The 19,682-nt window shown below is 57.0% G+C and overlaps 1 protein-coding gene across 1 annotated transcript in view; it reads right to left on the bottom strand.

Annotated features, from left to right (window-relative positions):
• Positions 1-177: 177 nt before the first annotated feature.
• The window catches only part of BOP1 (block of proliferation 1), a 114,175-nt gene continuing 94,670 nt past the window's right edge, over positions 178-19,682 (bottom strand). The window contains exons 4-16 of the mRNA XM_015418512.1: positions 11,743-11,897; positions 11,317-11,434; positions 11,095-11,196; positions 9,936-10,148; positions 9,465-9,626; positions 7,683-7,763; positions 7,509-7,578; positions 6,402-6,534; positions 4,094-4,274; positions 3,703-3,991; positions 1,115-1,199; positions 639-746; positions 178-514 (exon numbers count right to left, since the gene is read on the bottom strand). Of these exons, the coding sequence (XP_015273998.1) occupies positions 361-514; positions 639-746; positions 1,115-1,199; positions 3,703-3,991; positions 4,094-4,274; positions 6,402-6,534; positions 7,509-7,578; positions 7,683-7,763; positions 9,465-9,626; positions 9,936-10,148; positions 11,095-11,196; positions 11,317-11,434; positions 11,743-11,897 (1,851 nt within the window). The 3' untranslated portion in view covers positions 178-360. The remainder of the gene's footprint in view (positions 515-638; positions 747-1,114; positions 1,200-3,702; positions 3,992-4,093; positions 4,275-6,401; positions 6,535-7,508; positions 7,579-7,682; positions 7,764-9,464; positions 9,627-9,935; positions 10,149-11,094; positions 11,197-11,316; positions 11,435-11,742; positions 11,898-19,682) is intronic.

The raw sequence follows: 19,682 nt of genomic DNA, 5'->3' as shown, positions 1-19,682 counted from the left end.
TCAGCTTCATACAGCCCCCCACCCCTTATCAAGGAGGCTGCTGAGCCTTCAGAGCCAGCACGGAGGACGGACGAGGACCGCCCTCTCCTCCGCTTGAGAGACCTGCTTGCACAATGACCTCGTTGGCGGGGAGAGGGACTGGGGAAGACCACTTAGAGCACCTGTGTTTTGGACAGTTTAATTCCAAGAAAGAGACCTCCAAGTTCAGTTTCCCTCCAGGAGAGGCCACAAAGACCTTTCGACCGCAGCTGACGGGGTGGGGGTGGGGGTGGGGGAGCTGCCACGTTTAGAGGCCAAGTCCCAGCAGCTCCCACTGCCAGCGAGAGGCTTCCTTCCAGAGGCGGTCGGCTGGCCGGCCGGCTACGTGAAGAGGCGGATGGTGGCGTCTGCACCGGCAGAGAAGAGCCAGGGCTGGCTGGGGTGGAAAGCCACGTCGAGGACGCCCAGGTCGTGAGTCAGGGCGTGGCCCTTCAGCACCTTCACCGGCACGATGAGGGGGTTCTGGAGCAGGTCGCTGCACGGGGAGGAGAGGGGAGAGGGGAGGAGGAAGAGGTGAGCGAAGCCGCCCCCAGGCCCTGCCTGGCCCGGGCACAAGGCCAAGAGGCCGCCCCCACCGCCCCAGCCGTCCCCACACGTACTTGTAGACCATGCCGTGGCAGACGATGACGCTGCCGTCATCTGAGCCGGAGGCAAAGAGTGGGTAGTGGGGGTGGAAGGCCACAGCCCTCAACGCTGCCTTGTGGTGCCTGCAGGGAGAGAAGCCAGCGGCAAGGAGGATCAGACCCAGCCGGCCAAGGGCATGGGTCCCCTCTGGAGCAGCTGCCACAGCCTCGTGCCCAAGAGGTCAAATCTCGCCAGTGCCAGGAACGCGTAAGTGGGCCTGACGCCAGCTCCTCCCAAGACGGGGAGGATCAGACCAGCTCACCTCCACTGGTAAGAGCCACAGCAAGACGAGGGGTTTTGCTGTATAGTATTGTGTTTATTTTATATGGGACTGTATGGCTTGGTGTGAAATCTGTAACCCACCTTGAGTTCAGGGAAAGATGGGGCACGGCATTTTAATAAGAGAATGACACACCACAGGAACGCCAAGGTTCTTCCTTCTCTCGCTCACCTCAGCATGCGGTAGGGCTTCGTGGACAGGTCCAGGTCAAACCAGGCGAGTTTGCTGTCGTAGCTGCCGCAGATCAGGTTGTCCCCTGGAAAAGAATGGGTTTTTTTTTGAGGAGCTGGAATTCCCAGCCAGGCAATAGCTGGGCTCCATCAGTCCCCCTGGGGCAGGCTGCTTGAAGACCCTCCCCTCTGCTCTCCGGGGGCCCAGGACTGCTCGGAGGCATCGCAGAGGGGCGGGGAACACAGGCCCACTGCCTGGGAGCAGAGAGGTTCGTCAGGTCAAGGTCTTCCAGCACAAGGGGCTTCTTTGGCCTCTTGGCTCAGGGCGATCTCTGGAGCCGCCTTCTGCCTTTAACTCCTTTCCCTCTCGGGGCTTTTGGGGAGCTGCTGCTCTGTTAATGCCACACTGGCTGGGGCCCTGGCAAACCACCAGGAGGGAAAAGGAGACCTCACTGCTCAGAGACTGCTGGTAGCAGCTACAAGCATGGACGGCTTCAAGAGGGAACTGGATAAGCATACGGAGCAGAGGTCCATCAGTGGCTATTAGCCACAAGGCATAGAAAGGAACTCTGGGGCAAGGGATGCTCTGTCTTCCTGGTGCTTGGGGTGGGGGGCAACAGTGGGAGGGGCTTCTAGTGTCCTGGCCCCACTGCTAGACCTCCTGATGGCATCTGGTATTTCTGGCCACTGTGTGACACCGAGTGTTGGACTGGATGGGCCATTGGCCTGATCCAACACTGGCTTCCCTTATGTTCTTATGGATAAACATCTGGAGCAGAGGTCCATCAGGGGCTCTTAGCCACTAGGTATAGATAGGAACTCCCAGTCTGGGGCAAGGGATGCTCTGTATTCTTGGTGCTTGGGGGGGGGGGGTCAACAGTGGGAGGGCTTCTAATGTCCTGGCCCCACTGGGGGACCAGGGGATCTTCTCTTGTGTTCTTAATATGGAGTAGAGGTCCATCAGTGGCTATTAGCCACAGGGCATAGATAGGAATTCTGGGGCAAGTGCTGGGGGGGGGGGCAACATTGGCTTCTCTGATGTTATGAGAGTTCCCAGGCAGTGTTCCCTCTAAGCCGAGTTGGTGTAAGCCAGCTCACAGGTTTTTAGCCTCCGGCTCGCACATTCTTGTCTTAGCTCAGGAAGGAGGGCTCCAGCGCAAACTGATTTAGGCAGCAGCCAAATCGCTCGCTCACAACTTTCATGCCAGGAGCTCACACAGTAGAATTTTAGCTCACAAGACTCCACAGTTTAGAGGGAACATTGTTCCCAGGACTCGCTCAGCCTGCTCAGCTCTTCTTTCCAGTGATTCCATTTTCCAGGAAGTAAGAGTCCAGTGGGGCACCTCTAAGCCCAACAAAGTTTTATTCAAGGTGTGAGCTCTCACGTGCAGGCAGAAGATGACATGGACTTCCATTTCATCGCGTCTGGCGAAGTGGGCGTGCCTACGAAAGCTCACACCTTGAATAAAACCTTGTTGGGCTTAGAGGTGCCCCCGACTGGACTCTCACTTTGTTCTACTGCTTCAGACCAATACGGCTACTCTCCTTGATCAGTTTTCCCGGGGCTATAGTGAGGAAGGTTACAAGGGGCCCTGCGGGGGAGGCAGTGGGTGGCATCTCCGGGGGAGGAAAGACCTACCTTCCGGGGGGCCAGCAATGGGGAGCGCGCTGTTTAGCCAGACTAGCTCCGAGCAAGGGAGGCAAGGCAACGTGGCCCAGCCCGGCTGAGTCAGGCCGTGGAAGCGAAGCAGGGTAAGTCGCACCTGGAAGGGAGACCACCAAGGAAGACCCTGCAGGGGCAGGCCGAGGCCAACCACCTCGGCGGCTCACGTGCCCGGAAAGCTCCTCGCTGGGGTCGCCAGACGTCGGCTGCGACTTGACGGCACTTTACACTGGGCATGACTGGAGTCAGCTGGAGTGTTTGGAAGCTGCAGCTGGTCCAGAATGCTGCCTGGCGTGGGTCACGGGGGCCATCTTGCTCCAGCCTCGGCCCATCTGCACTGGCTCCCTGATCTGTTTCCAGGCGTAAGGCAAGGGGTGGATGCTGCCGCGGCTGCCGCTGCTCTTTAAAGCCCTGCCTGGTTTGGGACCATCCGGCTTGTTTCTTTACGGACCCACCTGAGGCAACAGTCATCCTCCAAGGCCCTGCTTTGGGTACCCCCCCCAAAGGTTTGAGGCTGGGAGGCTGGCCACCCAAGCTCTGGCCTTCTCAGCAGGGTGTCAAAACTATGGGACTCTCCCCAACCCCCCCGGGATTTGCCTGTCCCCCTCGGTGGCTGCCTTGCCCCAGTCGGTGATAACCTTTTGGCTTCATCTGGTGCTCCCTCCGTGCTCCCACCTTCCTGCCCAAAGTTTTAACTGTTGTTTTTGTATGTAGTTTAGCTCCAGATCCCTTTGTTTTAATGTGTTTTGTTGCTTTTAATAGGTTTCAAGATGCGATTTTACCATGTCTGTTTTAATTCGTTAGCCTCCTCGGTGGCCCCATGAGGGCGGGAAGGCAGGATCCAAATTTTGCGAAATAAAAAGTAAAAACGCAGCGTGTCCCTTGGGGGCCGGTTCCTGCCCCTCCCCAGCCGCGGGCCCACCTACCTCCGGGGTGGACGGCCATGCTGGAGAGCCACTTGCAGTTGGTCAGCAGCTTCTTGGTGAGCTCCTGCTTGAGGAGGTTGTAGACCCGCACAAAGCGCTGGGTGGCCACGAAGAAGAAGGGCCGCAGCGGGTGGAAGAGGACCCGCTGCACCTGGCCCTTGCTCCGGCGGAAGGGCGCCTGGCTCCAGCGCTTGCTCGCCTGGTGGATCAGCACCTGCAGGTGGCTGTTGTCCGAGACCACGGTGGCAAAGTAGTCCCCCTTCCGGTGCCACGTCACCTGCTTCAGGGGCTGCGGGAGCAAGGCCGGACAAAGGGCGTCGGTCGGGAGCCTCTCCTCTCCTCTCCCTCCTGCCCCTGCCGCGTTGGGTTTGACGGCTCCACCGGCACTCACCTTCCCGTGTCTGACGATGAGCCGCACTCCCCGGCTGTGCTCCTCTCCGGATGCCTCCTCCCACGTGACCAGCTGGGGCCGCTCCTCCTCCGGGGGCACAAAGGCCTCGAGCAGCTGGTCCGTGGCCCCGCAGAGCAGCTTGTCCCCCAGGCCAGGATTCACCAGCAGCACTGACTGCTCCCTGCGGGAGGAGAAGGCGGGAGTCGTCAGGAGCCGTGGAGGGCAGGAGCGCCATCGACAGTCCTGGGCGCAAGGCCTGGTCTGCAGAGGCTATTGGCACAGACAGAAAGCCAGGGGGGCAGAGTGCCAACCCATACCACCCCCTTGCGCCTGAGGGCTGTGCTCACCAGCCCAGGAGTGGTGACGGTGCTATTTGTGTGTGCATGTGGGGAACCAGCGGGTCATTTCCCAGAAAAAGAGGTGCAGGAGCTTATTGGCATAACTCATTTGCATATGCCACACCCCCTGACAAAGGGCAGGCATGTTTAAAATGAGTTAAGGCATATGCAAGTGAGTTTAAATCCCCCACCCTCCCTGAGTCTCCTTCCCAAAAGTGGAGCGGCTCAGGGGAAAAGGGGACATCTCTGCCCGCCTCCCCAGCCAACCTGCCGTGGTGGGCTGGCTGCAGAAGAGAAGGGGAGGGAACCCAGGCATTTAAATCCCACCCTCCTCTCTGAGTCTCTTCAGGGGCGGGGCCTGGGCTCCTTACTGGCGGAGCACCGCTTTGGGGCGCTCCGGCAGGAAATGACCCCCGTTAGGAACAAATGGAGAAATAGCTCAGGAACATCAGAGCCGTCAGGCCAAAGGCTCATCTTCTCCAGCATCCTGTTTGACACAGTGGCCAACAGGTGACCCTGGGGAGTCCACAAGCAGAGGACAAAGGAGGCTTTCCCTCCCTCCAGGCACGCTGTCTCTGAAGCAACCATACCAAAGAGCTGTGGACAGATGTAGCAATGGGGATGTACCTGATCCCCTCCACAGTCCCTCTCACCCAGCACCTCTTGGCATGCCCTGTGTTGAGAGCCAGTTGGGTGTCGTGGTTAAGTGCATGGACTCTAATCTGGGAGAACCGGGTTTGAGTCCCCACTCCTCCCCTTGCACCTGCTGGATGACCTTGGGCAAGCCCTAGTTCTGATAAGAGCTGTCCTAGAAAAAGGGCAGTTTCTGTCAGAGCTCTCTCAGCCCCACCTCCCTCACAGGGTGTCTGTCTGTTGTGGGGAGGGGGAGGGGAAGGAGTTTGTCAGCCGCTCTGAGACTCCCTTGGGTAGTGAAGGGCCATGGGGTATAAATCCAATCTCTTCTCTTCTTTATGAGTGCCTCCGTTTAAAGGTGCCCGCCCAGTGTCTGCTGCCCATCAACTTCACCAGGTGCCTCTGAGATGCAGGGCTTCCGAAAGGGTGGGGAAAGTCCCTCCCCCCTCCACATCATGCATAACTTTACCAACATCTATCATGCCCTGTCTGGGACATCTGCCTGCCTCTCCTCACACAGAAGGTGCTCAAAACCCTTCACTCGTTTGGGCTGCCCTGTTTCAGACCTTTGCCCGGATGAGGGTCCCCTTTTGGCCAGGTTCCTGCCCATTCACTCAGTTGGCACAGATCTCGGTAGAAGAAGAAGAAGAGATTCGATTTATGCCCCGACCTTCACTACCCAAAGGTGTCTCAGAGCGGCTCACAATCTCCTTTCCCTTCCCCTCCCCACAACAGACACACCCTGGGAGGTAGGTGGGGCTGAGAGAGCTTTTGACAGAAACGGCTCTTTTTCCAAGGACAGCTCGTCAGAACTATGGCTTGCCCAAGGTCATCCAGCCAGGTGCAAGTGGAGGAGTGGGGAATCAAACCCCCTTCTCCCCGATTAGAGTCCGTGCATTTTAACCACTACACCAAACTGGCTCTTCTTCCATTGGTGGAAGAAGAGGAGGAGGAGGAGATTGAATTTATACCCCGCCCTTCACTACCCAAAGGAGTCTCAGAGCGGCTCACAGTCTCCTTTCCCTTCTCCCCTCCCCACAACAGACACCCTGTGAGGCAAGTGGGGCTGAGAGAGCTCTTGACAGAAACTGCTCTTTTTCAAGGACAGCTCTTATCAGAGCTACCGCTTGCCCAAGGTCATCCAGCCAGGTGCAAGTGGGGGAAGAGTGGGGAATCAAACCCAGTTCTCCGAGATTAGAGTCCGCGCACATAACCGCTACACCAGACTGGCTCTTCTCCATCCTTTCTGGTTTGCAGTGTCCTAAATACGATTCCTCCGCCTCTGCCACCCAGCCCCGATTGCAGGCTACGTAACGAACCAGTGGGGGAGAACTCACACAGCAATGCCCACGAGGCAGAGAGTGGGGCTGGGGTTCCAAGCCACGCTCTTCGCCACGCCCGGCACGGGGAGGGTCTTCAGGCACCGGGCCGTGCAGATCTCCCAGAATTTCACTGTGCCATCATCGGACCCTGCAGAAAAGACAGGGGGTGGATGTGAGCTTGACGCCTCTTCCCACAGAGCACTGAGCCCCCAAAACTAGGGAAGCCCAACAAAGTGACTGAGAATGGTAGCGGAGATGTCCCTGGTTCAAATCTCACCTCTGCCACCAACTCAGCAGGGTGGCCACGGGCCAGCCACCAGCGATGCTCAGTCTATGCCCCGCCCCTGGCCATACAGGAATGTGGCCATCCTCCCTGCCTTATTAGGGGTATTACTGAGACGGTGCAAATGAAAGGCTCTGCACACCTGAAAGGGGGTTCTATAAGTGCCTGGTGCCCTGTGTCCTTCCAGGCCAGGGTGGGCATCACCAAAACGCACGTGACTCCTCCCCTTCCTCAAGAAACGACAAACCATTCTGCGGGTCCCGCCTCCAGCCACCGGGCAGGAGCTGCCTAGAGATCAAACTCATGATGCCAATCGAGGCTTGCCGCAGGGCCAGACCGCTGGCACAAAGAAGGTCCCGGGAGTCCATTCCGGGCACGGCTCCTGAGGAAGTGGGCTGGAGAGGGGAGGGCCCGCCTTTCAGGCTTACAGCCCTGGGCTCTGAGCACTCGCCCAGGTAAGAAGGAAGAGTGCTTGCAAAACCGGACGGCAGCTCTGGAGGACTCCTTTTAGTGACACAGTGGAAGAGGGCGGGGAGGGGCTGGGCGAGGACTTCCCCAGGCCCCCACTGGGGGAAGTCCTGCCACCCCGCTGTCTTCTCAGATGACCTGCCTGGCCTCTAAAATCCTAGCTTTCTCTGCTGTGTTGCCTGGATTCCCCACCAAAAAAAACAGCTAGGAAAGGAAGCAGAGCGCCGGGCAGGTGTCAGCGGCAGAAGAATGCAGACCAGTCCAGCAGCTGCCAGTCCCCCACGCGACACTCTCTCGCCTGCTGGTCTCTGCAGGTTCTTCTCTGTCCAACATGCCACGGAAGCAAGTGGGGGATGGGGGGGGGAGCTTACCGGATGCCAGCCACTGTCCACTGGGGGAGACACTGAGGCAGCGCACGGGACCGGTGTGGCCACGATAGACCTGGGGAGAGAAGGGAGGTGGGTGAGTCCGGCACAGCCCGGTGAGGGGGGGCCTCCTTCCAAGGAGGCACAGCAGCAGTGGGGGTCCCTTGCCCAAAGCCTTACCAAGGACTGCACGGAGGGGAACGGCTGGAGATCCTGCGGCTTGGGGAGTTTCGGGATCAAATCCTCGGGATCCACGTTGACCTAGGAAAGAGCACGGCTGTGAGCCGACGTCCGTGCTGCAGGGCCCACCTGGGGCAGACGGTGGTGGCAGCTCTGCTCCTCCCCTCTCCGTGGGTGCCCTGGAGCAAAGGATCCTGGGACACACCATCAGAGAAGGGAGGGGGGAACAGACCAGAACAGCTACCTGACCTTGCCCTGGCTCTGAGGAGGAGCAGCCACCTGGAATGGATGGCCTCTTCTGGAGCCCTGCTCTGTGCCCCCCCCCCCACGACAGTGGAGAGGCAGCTGGCCACCAGAGGCAGGGCCTTGTCCCCAGCGGCACCATCCCTGCAGAATCCCCTCCGCCCTCCAGGCTCACCCGGTGCCTCCTTCCGCCTCCTTTTGGTGCCTGGTTAAAACACGCCTCCTTCCTCAGGCTTTCACGCCAAGCCATTTCCTTTCTTTAGAGTCTGCTTGTGGCCTACGGAATGGCTCACCGACATTCATTTGAGGCTACTCGATGTGTGTGCTTCATGCTGCTTTTATGCCCTGGCTTGTTTTTTTAATGAAGTAAAATGCCAGTGGGCCCACCTTAGATGCTAACAACATTTATTTCAGTGTGAGCTTTCGCCCGTCCCCGCCCACCATCCGACACAGGTATGCGAAGGAACGTTCTTGTAACGGCTGCAGCTTGTTTTCAGGGGCTCGTTTTAACGGCCTTGTTTTTGTTTCTTAATGGTATCGTTTTTCTCAGGCCGTGGCCACATAGGATCATAGAGCTGGAAGGGACCTCCAGGGTCATCTAGTCCAACCCCCCTGCACAGTGCAGGACATTCACAAATACCTCCCCCCTCCCCACACCCCCAGTGACCCCTGCTCCACGCCCAGAAGATGGCAAAAAACTTCCAGGATCTCCAGCCAAACCGGCCCGGAGAACAATTGCTTCCTGACCCCAGAGTGGCGATCAACATTTCCCTGGGCATGTAAGAAAGGGCCACAAGGACTAAGCACTGAGGCAACCCTTCCTGCCCTCCCTCTCACGATCTGCCTAAGCTCACAGACTCAACATTGCTGTCAGATGGCCATCCAGCCTCTGCATGAAATCCTCCCAAGAAGGAGAGCCCACCACCTCCCGAGGAAGCCTGTTCCACTGAGGAACCACAAAACTTCTCAGGGAGTTCTTCCTCATGTTTAGCCAAAAACTCTTCTGGTTTAATTTCAACCCACTGGTTCTGGTCCGACCTTCTGGGGCAACAGAAAACAACACTGCACCATCCTCTATAATACGACAGCCCTTCAGGTACTTGAAGATGGTGATCACATCACTCCTCAGTCGTCTCCTCTCCAGGCTAAACACACCCAGCTCCTTCAACCTTTCCTTGTAGGACTTGGTCAACAGACCCCTTACAGTCTTCGTTGCCCTCCTCTGGACACGTTCCAGCTTGTCTATATCCTTCCTAAACTGTGGTGCCCCAAATTGACCACAATACTCTAGGTGAGGTCTCACCAGAGCAGAGTAAAGCGATAGTATCACTTCGCGTGATCTGGACACTGTACCTAGCCCTTAACAGCTGGGCTCACCCCCGGCAGTGACGGCAGACAACGTCTGGCCACAGGGACGGCTCTTGCTGGGTCTCAGTCCCGTTCTGAATCGCTCTGTCCCGAAGCAGACCCACAGAGCGACGGGGACAGAGGAACAGGCTGGGTTAGGAGGCCTTGCCCGCCTCCCTGGGCACCACATACCCGCATCTTCCTCTGGCGTGGGCACAAGTAGAGGTCCAGGCAGCGCTCGAACCGCTCGTGGATGAAACGGGGGTAAGCGGGGACGCGGCGCAGGCAGTCGAAGTGCTGGGGCAGGAAGTTCAGTTTGCGCTCAGAGGGCTCCTGCTGGTCCCAGGCCAGTTTCTGCAGGAAGAGGCAGGTGTCATTGGTTGCTCAGGCCCAAAAGCCCCTCCAGAGCTGCTGACTGCCAAATCCGCCTGGCTCTGCACTGGCCGCAGGTGTCTGAGGATTCAGGCGGAGAACGGCCTCATCGCAGCACCGGTCCTGGGGGCTTTTTTGGCTCAAGGCGCCAGGAGCCGAAGGTGGCAAAGGAGGTGCTCTGCCCCTGGGCTACGAGCCCTCTCCCTCTCTGGGCACTCGCCCTCCGGGCCCCCCTCCTCTCCCTCCAGCTGTGGACAGAACGGAGCTCCCCCCCCCCCCAAGCACCCTCACCTCTTCCTCTGTGGGGAGGTACTCCGGGGGCGGGTTGTAGGACTCCGCGTGGCCGGGCAGGGGGAGCTTGGGGGCAGGCACGTGCATCTTGTGCCGCCCCAGGATGGAGTTGGGGTCTTCGTGAGCCCACAGGTCGTAGAAGCTGGGCGTCTCCTCTTTGGGCTTGCGCGGCTTGATCCAGCCCATCTTGATGGCGTGGACCAGCCTGGAGACCTGCCCGGGATTTGGGAGGGAGACGAGGTAAGGAGGCAGGCCCCCCCCTCCTCTCTTTCTGGGCTAGAGCCACACACTGACTTGGGGGTGGGGTGGGGGGCGGAGAGCCAGCAGACAAGGGAAAGGAAGGGGGGGGCTCTGCCACGGTCCAGGGCTGGGGGCTACTTCTTTCCCCAGGTGGGAGCCGCGGCCCTTCTGTGTTACCCCCACGTCATCCTCCAGGAAGCAAGCCCTTGCCGGAGGAGGAGGAGGAAGGAGATTGGATTTAGACCCCATGGCCCTTCACTACCCAAGGGAGTCTCAGAGCGGCCTACAAACTCCTCTCCCTTCCCCTCCCCACAACAGACACCCTGGGAGGCGAGTGGGGCTGAGAGAGCTCTGACAGGAACTGCTCTTATCAGAGCTATGGCTTGCCCAAGGTCATCCACCAGCTGCAAATGGAGGAGTGGGGAATCAAACCTGGTTCTTCCAGATTAGAGTCCGCGCACTTTAACCACTACACCAAACTGGCTCTCAATGCTTCCCTAAGAAGAAAGACGCCCTCCCTTGCCCATGGCGTGCTTTCTCCTCGGATAGAATCTGGACTCCGTGGCCAATCAGCCTCTAGTGCTGGTCCCAGGGTGTGCAAGGGCCAGTGGGAGGCCACGGCGCCTTCTCCAGGCCTGGCCAGGTGGCCCGGGCAGCCGCTCTCTAGGCCCCTCTGTTTCCTCCCGCTCTTTAATTCCAAAAGGGAACAGAAATGTCTCCTTGTGGTCTCCTCATAAGGGCTCCAATAAGGGAGCAGTTGACATGAGGAGAGTCCAGGATCCCGGGGGGATGGCCGGGCGCGGGGGGGGGGGGGGGGGGACAAGGCGTTTTGAAGGTGCCAGCCATGGCGCTCAGGCCTCAAAAACCTCTGGCAATGCCAGATACAGCCAAGACCCCCCCCCCACGCCCCTCTACTCACCTTCTCCTTCTCAATGAGGGATGGGATGAAACTACGCTTGTCGGCCGGGCGGTTTGTCACTGGGTGGATCATCAACTGGCTGCTGAAGAAGTCCACGGCAGGCTGAAAAGCAAACGGGGCCCACTCAAGGGAGGGCCGGAAGCCAGCGGGCCAGGGGGCTGCCCAGCCGGCCAGGCAGCCTGCCCTTCTGCTGGGCACCACAGGGTGGGGGCTTGTGCTAACCTCGTAAGGGTTGAAGTTCACGTCTCCGAACTCGCCCCTCTGGAGTCGGTTCACCAGCTCCACTTGCTCATCCGTCAGCTTCACGTCCACCCCCGTCATCTTGTCCTGGACGGTTCGCCTGCAGTGGGCAGAGAGGACGGGAAGAGCAGGGCACAGACCAGCCAGGCCTCTCCCACCTGGGCAAACCCCGCCCCCTCCACTGGAGCACACACAAGCCACGGCCTCCCACAGGCAACCCCCCCCACACACACACACGTTGAGATGGACGAAGAAAGAAAAATGCCCCAGGGTGGATCCTCTGGGCTCACTCTGCTCACGGAGGCACTTCCCTATGGCAGAAGGAGCCCTCCCCAATGCATGAGGCCCTCCCCCGCAAGGGCAAGCACGCCTCACTGCCCAGCTGCCTGCCCACCCAGAGCCCCTCACCAGTAGTCAGGGTTTTCCATCTTGTCCAAGTACTTGTCCAGCTCATCCTTGGTGCGGATGGGCTTGAAGATCTTCTTGCCATCCAAGTTGTAGCCAATGTGGGGGAACTCCTCGTACCACTCCATGGGAATGTTGCCCACTGTGTTGCGGATATCCTGGAAGGGAGAGGGAAGGGAGGCACGGTGGGACAGCAGCCTCTGCGTGAGGATGAGGAGGACCAGAGGAGAGCCGCGGCACCTGCCACGATGCAACCCCCCGGGGCCACTGGTGGCTCCCAAGACGGACCAGCCGCCCAGAGAGCCAGTCCCAGGGGCTTGGCTTTGAGCCCAGAAGTGGGCACAACATAGGGCAGCCTGCCCCCGGAGGAAGGGAGGTGGTGGTGGCTACAAGCATGGACGGCTTCAAGAGGGAATTGGATAAACATACGGAGCAGAGGTCCATCAGTGGCTAATTAGCCCCAAGGTATAGATAGGAACTCTCAGTCTGGGGCAAGGGATGCTCTGTCTTCCTGGTGCTTGGGGTGGGGGGCAACAGTGGGAGGGGTATCTAGTGTCCTGGCCCCACTGGTGGACCTCCTGGTGGCCCCTGGTATTTTTGGCCACTGTGTGACACAGAGTGTTGGACTGGATGGGCCACTGGCCTGATCAAAAATGGGCTTCTCTTGTGTTCTTATGAACTGGATAAGCATATGGAGCAGAGGTCCATCAGTGGCCGTTAGCCCCAAGGTATAGATAGGAACTCTCGGTCTGGGGCAAGTGATTCTCTGTGTTCTTGGTGCTTGGTGGGGGGAAACAGTGGGAGGGCTCCTAGTGTCCTGGCCCCACTGGTGGACCTCCGGATGGCACCTGGTATTTCTGGCCACTGTGTGACACAGAGTGTTGGACTGGGTGGGCCACTGGCCCGATCCAACATTGGCTTCTCTTAGGTTCTTATGTTCCGAAGTGTGTTCATACACATTCTTTCATTCATGAAGTCCTTAGTTTTGCACGAAGCTGGAGCCACCACATGGCCATTGTGCCCACCAGCCTATTTTACTATTCACTTGTTTGGAAAGGAGGAGTCCTGACAGTGCCACATTCCAGAAAGGAGTGTGTCTAGCGGCCCCGGCGAGACCCTTTAACTCATGACCCCCCAACAAGGAGAAAGCCCAAGCCCAAGGCTGTTCCCTGGGCAGCCCCTCCCTCTTGGCCAACAGCAGAAGGGACAGCCCAGAAATCTCCCCCCCCCATTACAGATTGTCTGGCTGGGAGGCGTGAACAGGACGCATGCCCTTACACAAACAGCAATGGGGTCACTCTCCCCCTCACCCAGCTGCGCCATCTGGTCCCCATAAACACTTGGAAAACATAAGAGGCTCCCAGGGCATGGGGGTGTGTGCAATTAAGACCCTGGAGTGGGAGACGGGCCCCACTCCACACTCTCCAGTCCATTCATCACCACACCAGTCCTGGGCAGTAAAGGCTCTGATCTCCCCCACCCCCAGCGTCTTGCCCCCCAAGAAAAACCAAAGAAAAACTCCATCCACATTCAACAGTCCCAGGGCATTTCCCCCTGCAGGATGAGGGGCCCATAAATTGCTCAAAGGACACCGCTTGGGGAGAAGGGGGGTGGCAGATAGCACCTTGGGAAGAAGCTCCCAGAAGCACTGGGAAGAAATAGCTTTTGAAATATAGAATCACAGAATGTTAGATTTGGAAGGGACCTTGCAGGTCATCTAGTCCAACCCCCTGCACTCTGCAGGAGCAGAGCCGAAAGATAATAGCCCTACAACATACCCGGAAGATGGTCGTCCAGCCTCCGCTTGGAAACGTCCAGCGAAGGAGCATCCGCCACCTCCCAAGGCAGTCTGTTCTACTGCTCAACCACTCTGACAGTTAGGAAGTCTCTCCTGATATTTAGCCAGTATCGACTCCTTTGTCATTTCCACCCATTAGATCTAGTCTTGCAATCCGGAGCAAGAGAGAATAGATGCAGCATTTGCATTTGTTAACTCAATTTGTTAACTGCAGAATTTGTTTTCTACCTTTGGCTTTTAGTTTTCCCTGCCTCTCACATGGTGTGCAGGGTGCAGTCGTTGGCAACCGTTTTTCAAGTATTGAGTAGACTTGCAGTTTTTCTTACCGAAAATGAAGATACTTATACTTTTAAGACTCAGCCCTACCCCACCTTCTGGAGTATATATAAATTACCTGCCTATCATTTTCCTTCTCACCTTGGCATAGAGAGTACTCCACCTTTCTGTGTTCTTCCTCTGAGGATGCCAGTCACAGCTAGTGGCGAAACGTCAGGTTCTACAGTGCCAAGGCCACGGCCACACAACCCGGAAAATCTACAGCAACTATATGTTGCTTGCTGACACAGACAAGGATGGAAGGCCCATGTTTCAAGGACAGAAGGTCCAGGTTCAATCCCTGGCAGCATCTCCAGTTAAAAGGCTCAGGTAGAAAGCCTGGGGAGCCCCTGCCGGTCAGAGGAGATGGAACTGCACTGGAAAGACCGAGGGTCCAGCTCTTTGGAAGGCAGCTTCACGCGTTTATGTGAACAGAGCATCATTTTTTCCAGCCCCAAAGCCACTCGGCTTGTCCCAGCCCACTCCTCAACAGTGTGGGTCCGCTGCCAGGAGAGCAGCTAGCAGTACCGAGGGGAGCGCCTCTCGGCCTGCTGCCCTCTGCCAAGTGTGTGATACGGATGGCTGGGCACTTCTGTGCTTGGGTGCGAGTGGAGGTGTAGAATTTACAGAAATTTGGAAAACGGGGGGGGGGGGGGGGGGGGACTGAAATATATGCAGCAGTTTGCTGTCACACCTGAACTTCCTTTCCTGAATAACCGACATAAAAGGCATCACTCGTAACTCAGTCAGCATATAAAATTGTAATATTTGGCGTATTTACGGCTTTTAAAAGTATACGTGTCTTCATTTTCTGTAAGAAAAACTGCAAGTCTGCTCAGTACTTGAAAAACGGTTGCCAACGGCTGCACCCTGCACACCATGTAAGAGGCAGGGGAAACTAAAAGCCAAAGGTAGAAAACAAATTCTGCAGTTAACAAATTCAGTCAACAAATGCAAATTCTGCATCTATTCTCTCTTGCTCTGGATTGCAAGACTAGATCTAATGGGTGGAAATTACAAAGGAGTCGATACCGGCTAAATATCAGGAGAAATTTCCTAACTGTCAGTGGTTGAGCAGTGGAACAGTCTGTCTCGGTAGGTGGTGGGTGCTCCTTCGCTGGACGTTTTCAAGTGGAGGCTGGACGACCATCTTTCGGGGATATTGTAGGTATGTAGGGCTATTATCTTTCGGCTCTGCTCCTGCAGAGTGCAGGGGGTTGGACTAGATGACCTGCAAGGTCCCTTCCAACTCTAACATTCTATGATAAATAAAGTGTTATTTGGACAGAAACTCTCTCCTGTTGCTAAAATGATCTACCTTTACATCCAACCCCCCCCCCCCCCGAAAATATTGTACATGTTCACAGTATAGTTTTTTTCCCCCCAGCACTCCCCAATATTTCCCAATATTTCCACTGGAAAAACGGGGGGGGGGGGGGGGCAAGTTTGTACAGCCTTTTCAGAGGGAGGGGGGGGGGGGGGGGGGGATAGAATTCCTTATACTTTTTCATGCTGTACATTTTGAGTACAGAAAACCTTGCCTTCTGAAGCATCTTGCCCATTCTAAAAGAGAAAATATTCCACAGGAGATTTGTTTTCACTACTTCCCCAGATATTCAATTTTCCCCCATCAATAAAATGGAAAAAGGGGCCTAGGGAAAAATGGGGAAAGGACTCCGCCCACCCCCCAAATTCTTCCGGGCCCTGGCATCTCTAGGAGCAAGGTCTCCTGCTGCCAAGAGGAAATGAGCCAGCAACAGCCAAGTTCTATGCCCAGAGTCACTATGTGGGAATAGGGACAGATTCTGTGTATTCTCTCACACTGACCATGTACAGGTTCAGGAAGGCAGCCATGTGGGTCTGAAGCAGCAGCACAAAGGGGGAGTCCAGTGGCACTCAGGCCGACAAAATCTTATTCATGCACATGACTTGAACAAAACTTTGCTGGTCTTAAAGGTGTCCCCACTGGACTCATGTAAGAGAAGATGCCGGTCTCGGGAAAGGTTCTGCCAGGCCCTGAAAAGCAGCTTCTGGTACGAGCCAGCTTGAATCCCTGGGAGCTCCTTCCACAAAGACTGAAGCCGCCGAGGGGACAAGCGGGACTTTGCAGACTCACCCCCCCCCGCGCGCCTGGGGAAACGGTCTCAGGACTGACCAGAGGCACCCCCTCTCCTCGGCTCTTCAGCTCCCATCTGTTCCTTTCATGTCTCATCCAAAAATCTCACATCTGAATACACGATTTACACTTCTGTATATGACACGAGATTTCACTTGCGCCTGGCTGAACAAAGAAGTGAAGTCATGCACTGATCTCTAGTGCTGTGTGTGTGTGTGTGTCTGCTGGTGCTGGTGTGTCGGCTCATTTGGAATTGGGGCGGCGGCGGGGGGGGGGGGGAACACGAGGACGACACAAATCCCCTCTGAACTCAACTGCACAACCTGCCGGCTCCTGAGCACCCTGTCCCTGCAGAGGAGAGAGCTCAAGCGTGCCATGCAGCTACATGAGCCCTCTGTCGGTGGCAAAGTAAAGGGGAAAGATGCAGACGGGGAGTGCCGGGACCCATGGCAGACTGGGTCATAAGCCTACAGTGCCGGAATTCACCAAGGACTTTGAACGGCTTCTTTGTCCACGCAGAGGGTCCCGGGGGGATCCCTGCAGGCCCTGCCAGGGCCAGGGTGAGGTGTGCCGCCTCATCCTCTTTGCAGAGTGCCCTGAATTTTAAGTACCACTCAGAGCAGAGCCTCGGCAGAGCGGCCAAGAGCAGCACATTCCTCCAGGAGAGGGGTGGGGTGGTGGTGGGGAGCTTTTTCCTGAATGGAGGCTGCCAGTAGCAAGTCTCCCTCCCTCCCTCCCAGTTTGCCTCCCGTGTAGTTAACACATCAGCCAGAGGAGTGAACTCAGCTACTCAGAAAGGAGCCTGCGGCTCCCCCCCCCATTGGTCCCACCCCCACAAGGAGTTGCCGTCACTCAGCCACACGTCTGGAAGTTGCTCTTGGAACGGGAGAGGCATTCCTCCGCGCACATTCCTGGCAGGCGAAAGGATTCTTTTCCCAGTAGCACTTTCTCGAAAAATAGCTGGTCCACGTGGGAAGAGAGACAGAGAGAGGGAGGGAGGGAGGGAGGGAGGGATAGGGAGGGAGGGAGAAGACACTGGGGGAAAGTCAGAAATGAGGGAGGGGGGAGAGCAAGAAGCAGCTGAGCTTTCCAGACTTTAAGGAGGCGGCAAAGCGAAAGAGTCCCTTGGACTGCAAGAAGATCAAATCAGTCAATCCTAAAAGAAATCAACCCTGACTGTTCCCTGGAAGGCCAGATAATGAAACTGAAGCTCAAATACTTTGGCCACCCAATGAGAAGGGAGTACTCACTTGAGAAGACCCTTATGCTGGGAAAGATTGAAGGTCAAAGAAGACGGGGACGGCAAAGGATGAGATGGTCAGACAGTGTCATCGATGCAACAAACATGAAATTGAGCCAACTTCAGAAGACGGTGGAAGACCGGAAGGCCTGGCGTGATCTGGTCCATGGGGTTGCGAAGAGTCGGACACGACTGTGCGACTGAACAAGAACAACAAAGCGAAAGACCTCTGCCTAAGACCTTGGAGAGCTGCTGCCAGTCAGAGCAGGCAATATTGGCTATGATGGACCCAGGGTCTGATTCAGTAGAAGGCCGCTTCATGCGTTCATGTGATGTACAACACCCCCCCCCCCCGCTTTATGGGAACTGAGTGAGAACTCAGCACTTAATGACTAGGTGGGGGGGCAAGCAACGGACCCTTCCCCCTCAGGCACCTAGGACTCCACCTGTCCTGTGCGACCCCCTCAATACCCACGAAAGGACTGACCCCCAAAGGACAGGTGTGAAGAACCTTCCTGTTTGTGGGAGGAAGAGAATGAATGTTGAACCTAGCTAGAAGGCTACAGAAGGCGAAGAAGAAGGCGAAGAAGAGGAGGAGAGTGGATTAATACCCCCTGGCCCTTCACTACCCAAAGGTGTCTCAGAGCAGCCCACAATCTCCTTTCCCTTCCCCTCCCCACAACAGACACCCTGTGAGGTAGGCGGGGCGGAGAGAGCTCTGACAGAAACGGCTCTTTTTCAAGAACAGCTCTCGTCAGAACTACGGCTTGCCCAAGGCCATCCAGCCAGGTACAAGTGGAGGACTGGGGAATCAAACCTGGTTCTCCCAGAGTCCGTGCACTTAGCCACTACACCAAACTGGTTCTCTCAAACTGGATGACTGTTCAGCTCAAGAGATAAGTTTCTAGGCCTCTTGGTTGTGGGAACGGAAGCACCACAGGCTCAGAAACCGGGTGACAGCTTGCTCGACTCCCTGCCCCCTTGCCAGCTTCTTGCCCTGGGATGCCATCTACCTATTCCTGCCCCAGAGGGGCCCCATCTGCTGCCTCTCTCCCACCCCACATCTCTAATCAGAGCTTGCAAAATTCCCACACGGGCTTTCTCTTTTCTCCCCAGAACTCCAGCTCCCCCAGTCAGAGGCACTGTCTGCAAAAAAAAAAAAAAAAAAAGGAAAGGGTTTCAGCACAACAGCTGAATCGGGAGGGATGTCTGAATCTCCCCCACTGGGCCAGAGCGCAAGCAGCTCAGCTGGGCCTCACATGCTGTGGCCCCTGCCTACACGTCTCTGCGGCATCACCTGGGCTCTGCATCTGAGCAGAACAGACAGTCCCGCGTGCGCCCGTGGTTAGACTAGGCGGAGAGGAGATTGGATTTATAACCTGCCCTTCACTTGGAGTCTCAGAGTGGCTCACATTCTCCCTTCCCTCCCCACAAGAGACACCCTGTGAGGGAGGTGGGGCTGAGAGAGCTCTCCCGAGAACTGCCCTTGAGAGATCAGCTCTGAGAGAGAACTTGTGACTGACCCAAGGTCACACCAGCAGCTGCATGTGGAGGAGGAGTGGGGAATCAGACCCGGTTCTCCCAGATTAGAGCCCACGCTCTTAATCACGACACCAAACTAGAGTGGTGGAGATCCAGGTTCAAATCCTCACTCTGCTGTGAAGCTCAGTGGGGCAGCCACTCTCCCCCAGCCTCGTCTGCCTCACAGGCCTGTCCAAGGTGAAGGAACGGAGCCGTGCCAGGCTGCCCTGGGCCACAGGAAGGGAAGCAGACAAACCAAACAGAAGTACAGGCTGGAGTGAGAAGCTGGAGAGTTTTTTTTGGGGGGGGGGCTGATGCTCAGGGGAGGCCTCCAGACTGTCCTGCCAGTGGAGACGGAGAGGCTGTGCCCAGCCAGGACCCAGCAGTCCGGGAAAAACGTGAGCAATGAAGACCCACCTTAGGGGGCACGTGGCATGGCTGGGTGGCTGCGCCCCACCCCCAAGACAGGCAGCCGCAGGGGCTCTGCCTTTCACAGCCATGACGATGGCCCCAGAGCCCTCCAAACACTCAGCACATGTTCCGGTAAGCAGGACGAGAGATTTCTCCTGCCGCTTGGGCCGGCCTGAAGCTGCACTGGCTCGGCCAGGAGGAAATGGCTCAACACACACAGAGCTAAAGCTCCAGAGAGGAATGGCATGGCTTTGGGGGAGAGGGGACAGGAATTGGGGGTGGGTGGGTTTGAGGTGCAAAAAGGAACACAACCTTGCTCTTTAATAAGCAGGCATTCCTTCAGGGGAGAATGGGAAGAAAAGAACTCCACTCCGCTCCACGCCCGGCAATTCCAGGAGGCAGAACGCTGACTGCTTTGCCGGATCGTGCAGGACAGCTCCGCGAGGGTTAATCCTTCTTGCCGTGCCCCATTAACAGCGGCAGCAGGATCCATTTGGTCATGCTTGATGGTGTGTAGGGAGGGTGTGGGGGGGGGAGGAGGG

Source organism: Gekko japonicus, unplaced genomic scaffold, assembly GCF_001447785.1.
Source record: "Gekko japonicus isolate JY-2015 unplaced genomic scaffold, Gekko_japonicus_V1.1 scaffold275, whole genome shotgun sequence".
Classification (NCBI taxonomy): domain Eukaryota; kingdom Metazoa; phylum Chordata; class Lepidosauria; order Squamata; family Gekkonidae; genus Gekko; species Gekko japonicus.
The sequence above is the reverse complement of the archived record's forward strand: the minus strand, read 5'-3'. Positions and strand labels throughout refer to the sequence as shown.